The sequence below is a fragment of the Ursus americanus genome, chromosome 17 (assembly GCF_024610735.1).
Source record: "Ursus americanus isolate L20-20 chromosome 17, mUrsAme1.1.p, whole genome shotgun sequence".
NCBI classification, from domain to species: Eukaryota; Metazoa; Chordata; class Mammalia; order Carnivora; family Ursidae; genus Ursus; species Ursus americanus.
The window spans coordinates 48,315,741-48,334,305 of NC_142143.1; the positions used below are offsets into that span (position 1 = coordinate 48,315,741).

The following is an 18,565-nucleotide window of genomic DNA, read 5'->3' on the forward strand; positions in this document are numbered from 1 at the left end:
TTGAGATACAGAATCACTAAGGAGTAAGGACCCAGCCAATCTTTTGGCCACCGTGCTGTACAACACACCATAATTCAGGTATTTAGGCAGTCTTTTTCTAGAGTAAAATACTAATTGATGGAAAAGTCCTCCCCTTGCATGGGAAACCCATTGTCGGCTATCCCTTCCTGTGAATACATGTTGGCCTCCTGGATCCCACAGGAGCTTTCAGCAGCTTTTTCAGGGCTTCAGGAGGTCAGAGCGTCAGGGAGAGTCATAGGTATGACTTACTACACACTGTAATCTGTCAAAAAGGGATCCATTTCTCATATATGGGTAAACCAGGCAGAACTTCTCACTCTCTGTAAAATAGGCAGCCAACTCCAGTATGTTTGGATGATGAAACCTTGAAAGAAAAGATTTTTAAATCCATCAGGTTGTTTATTCAAATCGGAAATGAACAGCACTGTGGTTCGGGGGTGATAAGTTGGCATGGGGACTAGGTCTAAAGCAGACTATAAATGTGGCCAAGGGAGAAGTAATCTCATTGGACACATGACACAGATTTGTTTCCCAAATCGGTCTAAAGAGCTCTCACAAATACTAGCCATTCTTTGATTAATTGTGATCATGCAAATATAAATAAAACATCCAAATATAAGACAGAAAATTTAAGAAAGTAACGATTTCTTAAGATTTGGGAGTCTTGGGAACTTTACAATAAATAGACAACACTATCTGATATTAAATTTTGTTTATCGATATGAGACCCAATGTAACTTACTTATTAAGTAAATAAAGATAATACAACTGAAACTATTTATTTCATTGCTTTAAGTATACTGTATAAGTCACCAAAATAGAAAAGTACAGAAGACTGTTTTCATTCATCCATTTACTGAGCATTACTATGTCAGATACTGTGTTAGGCACCAGTCACACAGCTGAAGGAGTGTCTTCCAGTGTCTTCCAGTGTCTTCATAAAGCTTTACAGTTATCTAAAATTCATGTGATTAGCAAAGTCTGATATTGTACAACATATCACTGATTTTTAAATGCCAGAGTTCTATGTCAGTGTAGCACCCATTTTCAGGCTCCTTCCCTTTAAAACTCTATTTCTTAAAAATAAATAAATAAAAATTATTTATTTGAGAGAGCACAAAAGAGAGGGGGCATGCAAGCAGGGGAAGGGGCAGAGGGAGAGAGAGAATCTTAAGCAGACTCCCCACTGAGCATGGAGTCTGATGTGGGCCTTGATCTCACAACGCTGAGATCATGACCTGAGCAGAAACCGAGAGTCGGATGCTTAACCAACTGAGCCACCCCAGGCACCCTGAAACTCTATTTCTTTTTTTTTCTTTTTAAGAGTTTATTTATTTATTTGAGACAGAGAGCACAAGTAGGGAGGAGGAGCAGAGGCAGAGGAAGAAGTGGACTCCCCACTGAGCAGGGAGCCTGACATGGGGCTCAATCCCAGGACCCCAAGATCATGACCTGAGCCGAAGGCAGCTGCTCAACCAACTGAGCCACCCAGGTGCCCCAGACTCTATTTCTTAAATGCCTGTATCACTGTGAAAAACAGTGGAACCCAGGTAAAAACTATGAAATATAAAACGTGTAATTCACCTGCACTATGAACTCGGTTCAATTTAATTATTTATTGAATGCCTACTATGTTCTAGGCATGCTTGGGGATATTAAAATAAAGCTTTTTTTTTTTTAAAGCATTCTATTTATAAAGACTTATTATTATTTTTTTCAATAGCAAAACTTTCCTATAAAATGCACACACACACATACACACACATGGCTTCAGATTTCTTTTATTCCTTCTTCCTTAAAGAAGGAAGTGTGTGTGTATGTACATACACACAGGCATATTTTACTTTTAAACACGTCAAAAATGCCTGTTACACAAGATCCCTACACCTATTATAATTCAGACCACCATGATACAATGAAAAGCAAGGGACTGAAATGGAATCAAGCTGGCGTATTCGGCTGCGTAAACAACTGACCTATACCACTACCTGGGAGTCCTGCACCGTACAATAATTTGATGAGATAGAAATCTTTTTGGAAAGCAGACAGCAGACCTCACATAGACACAGCCATGGCCTGGCTCTCTGCTCTCCTGCACACAGGGCAGAAATGGCCATTTGCTTATTTTTAGATATTACCAATCCAGCAGAAAAACGGACACTGGACCAGTTAGTGAGGTCTGGAACGTGGAGCAGCCAGGAGAAGGCCTCCTGACTTTGAGTCTGTGGACCCTTCTCACCCATCCTTTCACTACAAACTTTTAAGTCAGTGAGATTTTAGATTCTATAGATCTGAAGGTCTGCAGATACGATGGCTTTAAAATCAATTCCATGAGTATTTGTGAGTGCTCGCTGCAGCCAGAACACCACGCAGGCACCGCAGTGTGGAGAGCAGACGGACTTGAACGACAGACAGACCTGGGGTTGACTCTCTGCCGTACTCTTCACCAGCTCTGTGAACTTGGGAAAGGGATTTAATCTCTGGGAGCTGTATCGTTGCTGTGGTCTGAATCGTGTCTCTCCCCCACACCCCTCCCCCCACCCCAACCCAGCTCCTGTGTTAAAGCCCTAACCTCCAATGAAAAGGTGTTTGGAGAGGCTTCTGGGAGCCTGTCACGGTTAGGACTGTATCCCTCATGATGGGATTACTGCCCTTAGAAGAAGAAAAACTGGAGAATCTGCTCCCTCTCTCCACCATGTCAGGATAGAATTAGAAGGCAGTCGTCTACAGGCCAGGAAGGGCACCCTCACCAAGAACCAAACTGCCTTCATCTTGGACTTCTCAACCTCCAGAAATGCGAGAAAATAAATGTTGTTCAAGTCGCCCTGTCTCTTTTGTGACGGCAGCCCTAGCAGATGAATATGCTTCAACTGTAAACCAAAATTAAGACACCACTTCCCAAGTGTCTTATGAAAATTAAATGGAAAGTTAAATATTTAGCCAAGTGCCAGGTCCTCAAAAATTATTAGCTCCTTCCCCTTCCTTGGGAAAGAAGGGAAAAAAGGAATCAGAAGCCACATCCCAAAGAGTTTACAATTCTAAGAGACAAGGGTTAAGCAATTCCCTTAATATTGAACTAAAAAAACTCACCTTCCGGTCTCAGCTTAGACGTGACTTTTTGCGAGAAGCCTGTTCTGCTGCCCAGCCCCCAGGTTACTGTGTTCCCCTCCTTCTGTGCTATGTCTCCACCTTACCACTTCGTTTACTGAAAGTGCCTGTTGACTTACGCACTTCTCTCTTAACCCCACACCAAGCAGCATGCTCTGAGAGGAGAGGGCTCCATCGGATTTATTCATTAATAAATATCTGAGAAGGAGACTGAAGACGATTTAGGAAATGAGGTGGATCTTCTCAAAAAGGCAGGAGCTATCTCAATTTCCTCATCTCCAAAATAGGGACAAGGCAGTATTTCCTTCACAGGATTGTTGTGAGGATTTTTTTTTTAAAAGATTTGATTTTATTTATTCGACAGAGAAAGAGACAGCCAGCGAGAGAGGGAAACAAGCAGGGGGAGTGGGAGAGGAAGAAGCAGGCTCATAGCAGAGGAGCCTGATGTGGGGCTCGATCCCAGAATGCTGGGATCACGCCCTGAGCCGAAGGCAGATGCTTAACCACTGTGCCACCCAGGCGCCCCAGGATTGTTGTGAGGAGTAAAGAATTAATACATGTAATGTACTTGTTGCATAAAGCCTAAAACTAAATATTAGCAATATAAATAATAATAATAGCACACCAAGAAGATTCACCATCCTAGAGCTGTTAATTCTTTCTGAAGTCATACATAAATACCTCATCAGAACAAATCCAAATGGATCAGATGTATAAATGTAAAAAATGAAACCATAAAGGTACTTGATAAAACCATGGTAGAATTATTTTATAACCTTTCACTGGGGAAGGACTTTGAAACGGATATAAAATTCACAATCTGGGGCGCCTGGGTGGCTCAGTCAGTTAAGTGTCTGCCTTTGGCTCAGGTCATGATTGGAGGGTCCTGGGATGGAGTCTTGCATCGGTCTCCTGGCTCAGTGGGGAGCCTGCTTCTCCCTCTCCCTTTGCCTGCCACTGCCCCTGCTTGTGCTCTCTCTCTCTGTCAAATAAATGGGTAGAGCCTAAAAAAAAAATATATATATATATATATATACATATATATATATACATATTTATATATATATTTTTATATATATATAAATCCAGAATCAAAAGGAAATATAGATTAAATTCACTACATTACTCTGAAACCAATAATATAGTATATGTTAATTAACTGAATTTAAATAAAAACAATTCACCACACTAAAACCATTTCCACATAGCAAAAACTAGAATAAGCAAAGACAAATTGTCAATCTGGTTAAAAAAAAAATTATCTCATAACATAAGAATAAGGCTAATTTTCTCTAATATATAAAATGTTCCTACAAATCATTAAGAAAAATACCAACAGGGGTGCCTGGGTGGCACAGCGGTTAAGCGTCTGCCTTCGGCTCAGGGCGCGATCCTAGCGTTATGGGATCGAGCCCCACATCAGGCTCTTCCGCTATGAGCCTGCTTCTTTCTCTCCCACTCCCCCTGCTTGTGTTCCCTCTCTCACCGGCTATCTCTATCTCTGTCAAATAAATAAATAAAAAATCTTAAAAAAAAAAAAGAAAAATACCAACAGCCTAATTTAAAAAAAAAAATGGGCAAAGAATAGTATCAGATATTTCATAGAACTCTTAATATGTAAAAAGATTCACTAATAATAGAAAAATTTAAACCACAGTGAGAACCCATTTTCACCTAGCACACTGGCAAAAATTAAAAGTTAAGGATAGGGACGCCTGAGTGGCTCAGTCAGTTAAGTGTCTGCCTTCAGCTCAGGTCACGATCCTGGGACTGAGTCCCACATCGGGGCTCCCTGCTCAGCAGGGAGCCTGCTTCTCCCTCTGCCTGCTGCTCCCCCTGCTTGTGCTCTCTCACTGACAAAGAAATACATAAAAAAAATTTTTTTTAAAGTTAAGAATAAACACTATGTTGGCAAAAACATGGAGAGCCAGGTATATGTGCCCGCTGTAAGTGTAAATTGGTATTTCTTTTGGAGGACAATTTGGTATCATGCAATGCATATAATCATTTGACCCTGTAATTGCATTTGTGGGAACTTAGATATACTCAAACAGGTACAAAATAACATATATATGAGCTTTTCTTGTTGCAGCATCATTACTTTCTAATATTCAAAGATTAGAAAAAAACTTAAAATCCATCGATATGAGAATGGTTAATGAAATTACAGAACAGCACACAATGCAATACTCAAATAAGCAAAGTGAACAATGTATTTATGCTACCCCTGGTGTGAAAATGAGAAAACAAAATACATACATGCTTATGCATTAAGTATCTCTGGGAAGATATGCAGAAAACTGGTAACTGTTGCCCTTGGGGAAATCAGCTGGGTGGTTAAAGATCAAGGTGGGGGAAAAAAATCTGTCCTTGGCACTTTTGGAATTTTGAAATTTTCCAACTTACTACTCATTAGCCAATAAAGAAAGCTTAAATATAGAAACCCTCTACTATTACAATTTTGGTTTTAGTTGTTGGTTGACTAAATGATATGCATTAAGTTTTTATGATTAGTCTTCTCATGTTTTGATTTCTGGTCCCTGGGATAAAAGAAGGATTTAGTACAATGTTTCCTCCATCACCACCCACTGCACTGATTGCTTCAGAAAACATCTGAAAAGAACATTTTCTTTTCATAAGGGGTGATGAGTGAGCTCTATAGGGTTAAGGGTCTTCGATGAGCAGACAGCACAGCTGCAGATATGAATATATATGAAAATGAAGTCATTTTAGTTTGTCTCCGAGGACTCCCGGGTTCATGAATGAATTCCCAGAAAATAATATGCACATCAAAAGCGCTTGATTTCTTTGTCTAAACTCTCTTCCTGAAGAGGGTTATACTGATGAAACAGTTTCTTGACTACAATGTCTCTAAGGAAGGGGGAAATGGTCAAATATATACAATTCTAATGTTCTAGGAGTTATCTGACATTGAGCCATGTTAGTCACACATGATTTAACCCACTTCCTTGTGACAGTTTCTTATTAAAATATGTTCAGGTGAATTATGTGAATGGTCTATTTTAAAATGTGTTCTAAGGAATAGAAGAAAGCAGATGTCAGAAGCGTACCCAGTGTTCTCATAGCCAACCCACATTTATTACATGCCAGCCATGCCAAGCACCAAAGTTGCGCAAAGCCGAAAACCAGGCACAGAGGGAGAAATTCCAGACAAAATATACTCACAGTAGTAAAACTTCAAGCTCAGATAAAAACCTCTTCCATTGTTTCTTACATTGCATTTTTTTCTCCTAAATATCATACAGAAAAATGAGGGAAACAATTAAGGAAAGGATCTCTATTTCTGGGATTCTTAACCCAGAGTCTGTAAGGTTTCCTAAAACTTAGCTGCCCTTTTTGATGTAAATGCTAGAAGCATTTTTCTGGGGAGGGGATCCTTAACTTTCATCAGACTTTCAAAAACCCATTACCTCCCAAACAGATTGAGAACCACTGCTCTTGAGTTAGAAGTTTTTCATGCAATGTATCGTGTTGCCATATTTTATATTCAAACTCTTTTACCATATTTTGTACATATGTACATAAATTTAAAAATGTTATATATGTATTTAAGGAAAATCCCACGACAGAAACTCCTCACTTGGTCTCACAAAGAATCCAGTTTGATGTAGCTGTATTCTGGTGAGAAGTGATTTCACCAATTTGGCATTTTGGATTTGGGTCATTTGGAGATGACGACTCAAGTTTACCTTTGTATTAATTTTGAAAAAGTGGGCTTACTAAGACATTGTGAAATATAACTCCTTACTTCAAAGGAGTTTCAGAAGCTAGCCCAGTGCCTGACACAAGAATATTTATTGAATAGATTAATGAATTCAATAATATTGTATGAGCAGCTACTCGGTACCTGGTATTGTTCTTGATGGTTTTATACACCTTACGTCACTTCATGTCTCCGCATCTCCAGTTCCTAACTTCTACCATGAAAGAGTTAAATATTCTTAGGCTCTATTAGCTGTAAGTTTCTATCATTTGTAAATTGCGAGACAGGGCAGGGTTTTTAGAGCTCTGTTCTCAGGAAGAAAGGGAGAGAAATCCAACAGGAATTCTGGAAGCTATTTTCCAAAAGTCAGTCCAGGAAGTCAGAAACAATAAACCAGGCTAACAAATCATTTTCAAGAACCGTTTTATGAGAATTTACATTTTAAAAAGCCATTGTCCTGGGAGCCAGGTGGATTGGGTCTCGGTCCCATTTCTAACACTCAATATTTGTGACTTTTTGTCACTTAACATCCCTGAGGTCGTTGTTTTCTTAATCTGAAAAATGAAGGGGTTAGTTTTTGTGTTCCTGCTAACCCAGGACTGTTGATGCTCAAAATGTGGTCTGTGCATGAGGAACAGCAGCTTCCCTAGGAGCTGGTGAGAAATGCTGAATCTCAGGTCCCTACCCAGGTGTGAACCAGAATCCGTATTGTAAGATCTCCAGGTGATCTGTGCGCACCCACCTAACGCATCTTGTACGTTTCCCCACTTCAGTCCCTTGAAGACAGTTTATTGAAGTTAATGTCCCAATTTTACCAAACCATATTTCTTTAAAAACAAATGCTCTGTGGCCAAGTGTTAGTTAAATTATCCCATCTTTCCTGACGTGTGTGCACGGGCATTTAGGACTTTGTACAGTCACTAAGTCTTCGGTAACTTTGCCAGCTCCTGTCTTTTTACTCCGGGAGCTTAGCAGCCAAATTCATGAAAAGGATGTACACGCTTCATTCAATTCACCTAATGAACATTTATTGAGCAATTTCCAGGAACCAGGCCCTGTAATAAGGCTCTGGGACACAAAGATAAATAAGACTCTTTAAAGAAAACCATCAAGTCCATTGGGAGAGGTGGATGAGGAAATCAGTACTGGGAAATAATGCTACAATGCTGTGGCTGCACATTGGAGGTCACCAAAACTCTACCGGAAGGCAATCAAGGAAACGATCACTGTGGGACAGGAATTCTGGGACAGGAAGCAAAGGAGATCTAAAGGCAATGACATTCCATTCTGAAGCCAGACTCCTGGAAGGAAGAAACCAAAACCCCAAAACCTCCCAAAAGGGAGTGTGAGTTGGTGGCAGCGACGCAGAGAAGAGGAAAGTAGACGGCTGGAGCCTTTGGGGGAGGTGGCCCTGGGGCTCAACCCTGAAAGAACATACAGATGGGGTAGGGACACGTGGCCCCAGGCAACAGGCTTCAGTTAGGCCACCTCTAGAGTAACCACATTCTCTTTGTTGAATGGTTTTACCAGTAGATAGTCTTCCTTCTTTTTTCTTTTTCTTTCTTTCTTTTTTTTTTTTAGTAGGTTCCACGCCCAACACAGGGGCCTGAACTCACAACCCTGAGATAGTGAGCTGAGCTGAAATCAAGAGTCGGACACTCAACCAACTGAACCATCCAGGTGCCCTAATAGTTTCATTTCTTTATTAGAACATTCATCTCCCCAGGAATCTTGAGGTACCCGTATAAAATTAGTGGGGTAAAATCCACTTTAGGGAACTGGAAAAATCAGGTTAATAATAAAAGAAAAAAAGCGGAGGGGGCCGTAATCTAAGCTGCAGAGGAGGAATGGCTTAGGTCCATCCTCTCCCCTACTTCCCCAGCCCTGTCTGACTGATCACGAGATTTGGTCCATTTCACCCCAGCTCTTAGACATACCTTCTCCTTGCCTCTGCCCTAGCGTCCAGCAGTGGGTCTCAACACTGGCCGCACATCTGAACTACCTGGGGAGCTTTTTACCCAGGCTGATGCCTGCCACCACCACCACTACTCTGACCTAACCTGACGCTGACGGGATCATTTCAAAAAAGCTCCCGAGGTGACTCTATTATTAGGGTTGAGGACATTGGCTTAAGCCCCATTCGTGTCTTCACTACACATCTAAAAAAATCTTTCTTTTCATCTTTTCATCTCCAATCTAGCCCTTGCCATCTCTCCTCCAATGCCTCTGCCAACTTCCAACCCATCATCTAACCTGTAATCAAGGTTCTATTTCAAAAACGCATCTAGTCCTTTCACTCTCCCACTTAGAAACAAAGCACCCACAGACTTGACCCATCATTCCAGGACCCTCTGCCACTACCTTGCCACCCTCGCCCCAGGCTCTCCTCCACCGAATGATCTGTTATTCATAAGACGTATGCTGTCACGCACACACCTCCAGGCGCTGCACCTGCTCTTTCGTCCACCCAGAAAGCACTTCCTGTCCCTCACTGCCTGCCAAAATTCGACTCATCTTTCAAAACCCAGCTGAAAGGTCTCTTCCTTTCACCCACTTTTCCATTTACGTATTGCAGAAGCGTTTATGGAGCAGTTCCTCTGTGCCAGGCACTCTTTCGGGTGCTGGATGCGCCCCTGCTCCGGCTGTCTTTCCGGTGCTCCCATGACCTTTTACCCAAAACTCTGCTCAACTACTTCTCACAAGCAGGTTCATCTTTTCTTTCCCCGACCGTTTGTTTGCCCCATAAGACTGAGCTCCCTGAGGATGGAATTACGCCTTATACATCCTTGCTCAGCACCCAGCCCAGCAAGAGTTTAATAAATGTTTATTGACTGTTGACTAACAATGAGGAACATGAAGAGCAGCTCTTTGGGGTATCTGTGTGCACCCAACTCCTCCTGACTCCTGAGTTTGACTCCCAATACCCTTTCTGCTTTACTGGCTGTGGCCACTCAGCTTTCCCGAAGCTCCTACTCTGATCGTTGCCTTGCTCCTCCTACCTGAAGCCTCCTCCTTCCAGCCCTCCTGAACTGTGATGCATGATACTTTATAAAGTAGCACGGAATATCCTGGAAGACATACTGCCCATCCTAAAAAGAACAAGAAAACCGGGGCAGACCAGCACAAGCAAAGTGCCAAAGGTCCTGCAAGGCTTTTCAGAAAGTCCTCCTTCGACACATCTGGCGATGGGAAGAATTTCACTTCCACATTCCTGCAAGACAGGCATTCATTTCATAGTCTTTTCTCCAGTCACCTGAGCTCGTATATCTTATTTCCATTTATGAAACTTTATTTTCAAATATACCTCCTTTCAATGTTGATGAAAAATGACACATTCTAGCATGAAATATGAGCAAATAAATGGAATTGATATCCTGTGATAGTAATTCTTTCCATACCTGTTTAAATAATTTAATGGCATATGTTCGGTTTTGGATCTCCGCTCTATATACTTCAAAAATCTCCCCTTCTCCAATGAGGAAGTCTTTATGGAAATTTTTGGTTCCGTCTCTGATGTTTTGAAAGCTGATGGAGGATTTAAACAATATTCCTAAGGAAGAAAAAGAGGGAGAAGATAAGTTACTTTTTCTCTTCTTACGAATCAGTGCCACCATGATAAAGAACCAGGACTTCCATATTAGAAATACATCAGAGCCCAGCAGAAAGCCAGCAGGGCAAGGCCCGAGAACCCAAACTAAAGCCCACCATGGCGCTCGGGCACCCACCATTGCACAGAGCAAACGTTTTTTGAGATATCTGAACAATAGCACTGCGATTCTATCACCGTTCCAAAGAGGTCAGCCAAAGAACTTAATTGGGGAAATTTTTCCAAGATTCGATGTCTTTGTCAGTAGATCAATGGGTTGCTTTTGACTCACTATGAACCTAAAACCATTTAAAAAAAAAACCCAAAAACTATAGAAGTGGAAATTTTATGACTAAATGATGTTCTCCAAGCATGACTGATAGGAACATTTTTCATGAGGCAAATCCTCTCTATTCCTAACTTACTTCCTCAGAATAAATTAGGAAGATGCTTCAGCTTTTCAAAAAATCACCTAAAGCAGAGATGGGGAGAAAACATTTAAAAGGTAATCAAATACATATCCAAAGGGAAAAGCTTAGTTAAATCCTTCAGAGCCCAATTTTGACTCTATTTCCACATTTGATGTTTGATTTAGATCTTATTGTTAAATCTTAAAGCACCAAAATCGTATCCAAGTTTTCTAATTCTCTTTTGAACAAAAGAACGTACAGATCTAGTGGTAAAGATGAGGCAATGCAGCCTTCATTAGCCATTAAATTTTATCAGAATGAGTCCCAGGTAGAACCAAATTATTCTCCCTGCTAATAAAGTAATAAAGTTGATATGGAGAATAATGGGATTTTCACAGTGACCTTCAGCATTGCTCTACAGACATCTCTAAAGATCTATGCAAGGACTATGGAAATTTCTAAAATTATATAAAACCCAATGTAATTTTTAAATGTTTTTCAATGACACATAAAAATGCAAATTTCACTAATGGAAAATATGAAATCCCCCTAAGGGAAGAGACCACCATTATGTTCCCCACTGGTCAATGGATTTTTTAAATATCACTATAAAATACCATCCATCAGAGCTCTGTGTCTGTCAAAACTGCAAGCATTTCGATATGCATGAAAATTTTACCCTAAACCTGCATATTAATGAATGGTTAATCGGTTTATTGGCTACTTCTCCCTGTAAGTTAACTTAAAGCAAAGCATGATTTAAAGTAAAAAAAAAAAATTTTTTTTTTTACCTTTTTCATTACATTCAGGAATAAGAACATTATCCGCTGTGACATTGGCTGTTTCCTAAGAGAGGAAATACATACTGAAGTAATTCTATTTCATAAGTCTAGAAAGAACAGAACCTTAACAGAAATCCAAAGCTCCCCTTGGACTATACAGTGCAATAGAGTAGAATCTAATTTAGAAGAAAACTAGTAGAGAGCAAAGTTACTTTATTTAATTCAACAGTATTCATTGCCATATACAGTTAAGTCTTCCGTACCACTGCAGAAACTCAATGTCATGGTTATAGTCAATTTTAAATGACTTCTAATGCTATAAAAAATGATCACTGTCAAGTTATTTGCTCCAATAAAAACCAACAGCAACATGCAAAACGCCAACTAGAACAGGAAAATTAAAAACTCAAGATAAATACAGAGCTCACAGCGCTCTTAATAGTTCTAAGCCTCATCTATGACAGATCACTGTGAGGAGAAAGCTCTTCACTCTTCAAACACTCACAAATCTCTAATTTCCTCAATCCCCAACTAAACAAGAGTAACGAGAGAGCTGAGGCTTTTCTGGTTTTAGAAAAGTACCTGCAAATCCAGCTTTCTTCTGTCTGACAATTTCATTCCCCATGCTCAATTATACTTGCAACAGAGTTCAAGCTTCATTAACTATGCACATACACTCTACCTTGGGTAACATGTTTGGAAATCCATCTCCCTGATGACTCTGCTCTGAAGGATTCAAGACTGCTCCTGAAAGAGAAATAAGGGGAGCCAGGTACAGAAAAATTTTATGTCTCTAATAAGCATGTTTTTTTTTGTTCCTTAGACTGTGAAAATAAACACCTTGCAAGTAATGTTAATTTCTAAAGCTCAGTTTCATTCTCTTTGAATTGTTACAAATTTGCATATGTGAATAGCTTTCTAAGGATCAAATATTATGCAAACATGCTTTTGTTCACTTAACACATAAATACCTACCGTAGATTATTGTTAGACACCATTAAAAATATTAAAGTATAAAGCAGAAAACTGAAAGGAAAAAGCAACATTGTATCAGCTTTTTGCTCATATATTTTGAAGTTTTACAATCATGGGATCATATCTCCCTAGGTTAGTTTATTTTTTATCCCAAATTATGCCATAAAGTATTAGAGGTGTGTGTGTGTGTGTGTGTGTGTGTGTGTGTGTGTGTGTATGTGTTTGCGCGCGCTTGTGGTCAACAACAAACACCTACCACCCCTTCCCAAATGCACACTGTAACTTCTCTCTGTTCTGTTTGAATTGAGGTAGTCTACGTAGCTTCCTACAAAAGAGAAAAACCCTGAAATATTTTGCTGTCACATCTGACATTTTCATTCAGACTTCAGAAAAATTTTATTTCAATCTTCTATTTTTTCTTAGATTGTATTCTAATGTTTTAAAAATTATTTTGCTTAGAAGACTGGCAACAAAACGTAATCAATTAATAACAGACCTCCTTGAACAAACTACAAACCAGTGAGACCTGGCAGACACTCTATAGAACATTCCACCCCAAAACAGAAGAATATACACATACTTCACAAGTGTACATTGAACAAGCTCCAGGATAGGCCATATCTTGTGCAATAAAATGAGCCTCAATAAATTTGGAAGGATTGAAATCATACAGAGCATATTCTCTGACCACAACGGACCTAAAATAGAAATCCATAACAGAAGGAAATTTGGGAAATTCACATGACAATTAAACAACAAATCCATAAATAACCAATGAGTTCAAGAAGAAATCACAAGGGAAATGAGAAAATACTTTGAGATGAATGAAAATGAAAACACAATATACCAAAATTTATGAGATGCAGCAAAAGTAGTGCCTAAAGGGAAATTTATAGCTGTAAATGTCTACCTTGAAAAAGAAGAAAAATCTTAAATCAATAACCTGAATTTTTATCTTAAGGAACTAGAAAAGAAAGAGTAAACTAAACCGAAGGAAGCAGAAGGAAGGAAAGAATTAAGATTAGAATGGAAATAAATGAAATAGATAATATAAAAACAAAAGAGAAAGTCAATGCAACCAAAGTGGGTTCTTTGGAATTATCACAAAATTGACAATCCTTTAGCTTAACTATCCAAGAAAGAAAGAGAGGAGGCTCAAATTGCTAAAACCAACAAGAAAAGAGGAGACACAACTACCAACCTTATAGAAATAAAAAGAATTATAAGATAATATGATGAGCATCCGTATATAAAAAAATTAGATAACTGAAACGACACAGACAGATTCCTAGAAAGATACAAACTGCCAAAATTAACTCAAGAAGAAATAAACAATCTGAAAGGATGTATTGTACCGTAAGTGATTGAATTAATAATCTATGATTTCCCACAAACAAAAGCCCAGGTGAATCCTACCAAACTTTTAAGCATGATTTAACATCAGTGCTTTACAAATTCTTTCAAAGTAGAAGAGGAAGTAACAACTCCCAAATCGTTTGATGAGACCAAGGACTAAAAATGTGTCTGGATGAAAAAGCCAAAAGAATAAGGATACTGATTCAAAAGAATTTCCAGCCTCAGAGCCCTGAGTCTAGAACATAAGACCCAAGGTCACTCAAGATCATTCTTGTGAAGTGAATAGATCTAAAGTGGAATACACAGAATAGATAACATTAGAAAATTATGTTATTGGGGCGCCTGGGTGGCGCAGTCGTTAAGCGTCTGCCTTCGGCTCAGGCGTGATCCCAGCGTTCTGGGATCGAGCCCCACATCGGGCTCTTCCGCTGGGGGCCTGCTTCTTCCTCTCCCACTCCCCCTGCTTGTGTTCCCTCTCTCGCTGGCTGTCTCTATCTCTGTCGAATAAATAAATAAAAATCTTAAAAAAAAAAAGAAAATTATGTTATTGATAAAGATGAATGGAAAACGCTTCATGAGCTTTACTTATCTGGTTGCACTAAACGGAAGGCGAGACACAGCATCAGAAACAGACAAGAGGGAAGTACTAAGCCACTATGAAATGGATAACAGACAAGTAAGATAGAGTTAGAGGCCATGGCAAAAAACAGCAGTAAAGATAAAAGATATATCCCAGGGTTATTCTGCAGGTAACATTTGCACTAAAATACAGGGCAGGGGGTATGCCTGGATGGCTCAGTGGGTTAAGCGTCTGACCCTTGGTTTTGGCTCAGGTCATGGTCTCAGGGTCCTGGAATGGAGCCCTGAGTCCTGCTCCCTGGAGTCTGCTCAAGGATTCTGTCTCCCTCTCTCTCTGCCCCTCAGCCCACTCTAGCATGCATGTGCGTGTGTGTTCTCTCTCTCTTTCTCTCATATAAATAAATAAATTGTTAAAAAAAATAAAATACAGGTGGTAGAATCCAATTATATTTTGACTTCGAATCATATGATAAAACTAATTATGAAAGTATATTTTACTCATATATTGTGATTCTGTTTATGATTCAAGTAGTTTCAGAGTTTTGGATGGAGAGCTGATTTTCCTAGTTAAGAATGAAACATTTTAAAAAGTGTAGTTTTTAAGTAAAAAATTTAAAAAACTGAACAAGGGGTAGAAAGGAATGTGTTGTATAACTTAGGCAATAAGGAAAGAAAATGTCGCCAAAAAAAAGTAATAAAAGCCTTGCCTCAGATAAGGAATCAATGGCATAGCATAACCAGTCAATGTCTTAAATAAAATGCAATATTTACATCTACAAATTACATTTTCTATAAAGTGGACTGAGAGCCACATCATAAGAATCATAAAATGTTTACCATGGTTCACGATTAAATGGATAGCTCGATGATGCCCCATCTCCTGGAGAATCTGTAAAAGGTCGCCGATGGTCTTGTTTTTCTGTGCCCAGGACCAAAGTAATTCTCTTGTTCCACTTTTACCTTGGTCTACATATTTTTCAATGTGACGAACATCCAGCCAGCTGCTTGAAAGTCGCTCCGCTGTGGAAATTGCAATAGGAAAAACCAAAAAATAATTTATTTTTATTGGAATACTTCTTTGGGGGTATTTTATATGTTCTATTTCATATTATTTACAATTTTTATTGTAATTAAATTGTTTAGCATATACTGCCCACCCAACTATTCAATGCTGCTTCTCCTCAGATTTTGCCCATAAGCATCTGCATTCATTCACCAGTGGATCTTATCTATCATAATAAACATTGTGGTCTTTGCTTAATGGTGATCTTCTATTTCCCCTTCCTCTTCCTATGTTCATTATTAGACAATTCTTCTGTACGAAAATGCAATCCATTCTCTCCCCTTTAATTAACTTATTTATATCAGTATAGACTGATGAGTGTTTATTTTATTCTACAGATAAAAATCCAGTATTATTATTATTGATTTTGGTGTCACAATTTTTCCAGCTCTGTCCATTCAGGTTGGTTCCCACGTTCTTCTGACAAGCCCCATCATTTTTGGAACACTTTCTTATTTTCTGACCCTACAAGACTAGGATTTTAATTGCTCAAAAACAGTGTATATGACTTATTTAAGGTCTGGTATAAATATCTTAAAGCTGTACTTACTGAAAACATATCAGTTTTTATGACACCCTGAGTTAATGGGATTCCTCAGGTAAAAAATTATACTGACTTTCTGCACAACTTTCAAATTTTGAAGTGTATTTTAAGGCAAAGGAAGGAGAAAGCAACCAAATGACAGATCTAATGGGTGTCTTTCTTGCCCCTGGGACAATACTCCCAGATTAGCCCAGTCATCTCAAGTATTAAAATTAGCAATGTGGTTTGGAGTCAGTGATGAGGATGGCAGCATCCTCTCATACCTTTATCTTCTGGAAGGTCTAACACAGTTAGGAAGCCAGATACACATCGATAGATAAAATCCAAGTATCATCTGAGTGTGGTCATAGGGGAACCCCAACATATCACCATAACTGGTTATGGAAATCAGCCTTCTCTTCCTTTGTTGCACGTAAATTTGGAAGCTCCCCTCCAGCAGGAACCAAGATAACCTCATTGAAGGACTCACCTATTCACCAATGATATTCTCCAAATGTTGGTGTCCTTTTAAAAGACGAACAGGGGCTCAGATCAGAGAAGTGTAATAAGCCCCCTATAGAACTATCTGTGTTCAGTCTATTTCAGACTCAAAAGTTTTAAAAAATGTCTTAGGAAGCTAGTACACCAGTTGTAGTATTTCAATCAAGACATCAGAAAGGCAATATCTTCTGATCTAATATGGCATCCTTCTCCCCACATTTTCAGTCCTTCAAGGGTTTGCTGGGCTGTTCAACTTCCTCTAACTTCATGTTTTTGCTGAGAGTATAAGTAAATCCTGAAAGCTGATGGAGCACAATATGAAATCATAACTGCCCTTCTTTTCTGTGAACCAAAAATTGACTTGGTAGATATTACCAGTGCCTCCCAATATTTCCAGTCCTCTACCCCATCAGAGACGGAGGATTAGTTAGTTCCTGTCTTGGGTTAGTTATGCATATGTGTCTCTTTCAGCCAGAAACACGGGAGAGCCAGGGCACAATTCACCGGGCTCCCATTCCCGCCAGAGCAATGGTAGAAGCACATGTTGATAACGGGGGTGCCTCAGGATCAAAGCAGCCTGGAATGCTGGGCCACCACATGGAGCTTGGCTGTCCTGGACTCTCAGTGCTCTTCCCACGAGCAAAAGGGAAATTTCTGTTATGTTAACCATGGACAGTGATTTTGGTGGTGCTTGTTACTGAAGTCTAACGTAGGTCTATCCTGATTAATACACACAAAGTTTTATCTTGGGTGTTCTGTTACTTCAGTCACATCTTGTAGCAGAAAAGAGTGAAAGGAAGTGGCAGCTCTTGTGACTACATTTCAAAGGATGATAAAGTTGAGACATTCCACACGAATGCATGCTTAGGCTGCAGAGGAAAAAACAGCTACAATAGAGTATCTGACATCGTTACGTTGGAATGCCTTTGCCTTTCCTCCGTATTTTAAGTTCTGGCAAGAATATTTTTATTATTTATTTCTTTGAAGAGATGATATCTCATGAAGAGACAAGGACTATCCAAATGTCAATATATATTTTAGATAGCTGATGACTAAAAAAAAAATTGAAGGGGACCTTCAAAGCAAAAATATTTGGCAAGACCTAGTAACTCCATTTTAGTGTACTTCTTTGATGATGTAATCTGCCTATTTGGTTGAGGCACAATTTTCATAAACACTTTAACTATTTCTAGAAGCTCTTAGGAGAAATAGTACAAATCAGCATAGTTTGTTAAAAAGAAAGCCACAGGCCCCAAATGGCATCACTTAGGCCAAGTCACCAAATAGGGCTTAATACCTAATCTAACTGTAGTTTCAACCTCCCCCAGAAATATAAATTGTAACCAGTCAGTCAGGAATTTTCTGATCAGTGCCAATGAAGTCATCTGTTACATGGGCCCTCTCTATCCCCAAAGGAATATAAGGTCATCTGCATGGTAAGAAACCTTGCTCTTCTCCCTAGAGAAAGTGATCTTGCCAGGAACAATCCTTTTCTTTTGCTAATAACTTTCTTGCCCCACCATCTTTCCTACAGAAACCTTCCATTTTGTACAACTCCCTGAACTCCCCTCTATTTGCTAGATGGGATATGGACTGATTCATGAATCATTAAATAAAGCCTGTTAGATCTTCAGATTTACTTGGTTGAATTTCATTTTTTTTTAACAAGTTCAAATATTTGTTTAATGTGCTAGCAGTACAGTAATTGCATACATCAAGTGTGAGTGGAGGGGCGCCTTGGCGGCTCAATCAGTTGAGTGCCTGTTTCTAGATTTCAGCTTAGGTCATGATCCCAGGGTCATGAGATTGTTCCCCATGTTGGTCTCCACGATCAGTGCACAGTCTGCTTGGGATTCTCTCTCTCTCCCTCTCCTTCTACCCCTCCCCACACTCATGCACTCTCTCTCTCTCAAATGAATAAGTAAATCTTAAAAAAA

General features: G+C 39.4%; 1 protein-coding gene across 1 annotated transcript in view; it reads right to left on the reverse strand.

Moving 5' to 3' along the window:
- Window positions 1-18,565, reverse strand: part of IRAK3 (interleukin 1 receptor associated kinase 3) — a 47,917-nt gene that overhangs the window by 17,777 nt on the left and 11,575 nt on the right. The window contains exons 2-7 of the mRNA XM_045789646.2: window positions 15,379-15,561; window positions 12,314-12,378; window positions 11,641-11,695; window positions 10,252-10,403; window positions 6,316-6,380; window positions 271-385 (exon numbers count right to left, since the gene is read on the reverse strand). Of these exons, the coding sequence (XP_045645602.1) occupies window positions 271-385; window positions 6,316-6,380; window positions 10,252-10,403; window positions 11,641-11,695; window positions 12,314-12,378; window positions 15,379-15,561 (635 nt within the window). The remainder of the gene's footprint in view (window positions 1-270; window positions 386-6,315; window positions 6,381-10,251; window positions 10,404-11,640; window positions 11,696-12,313; window positions 12,379-15,378; window positions 15,562-18,565) is intronic.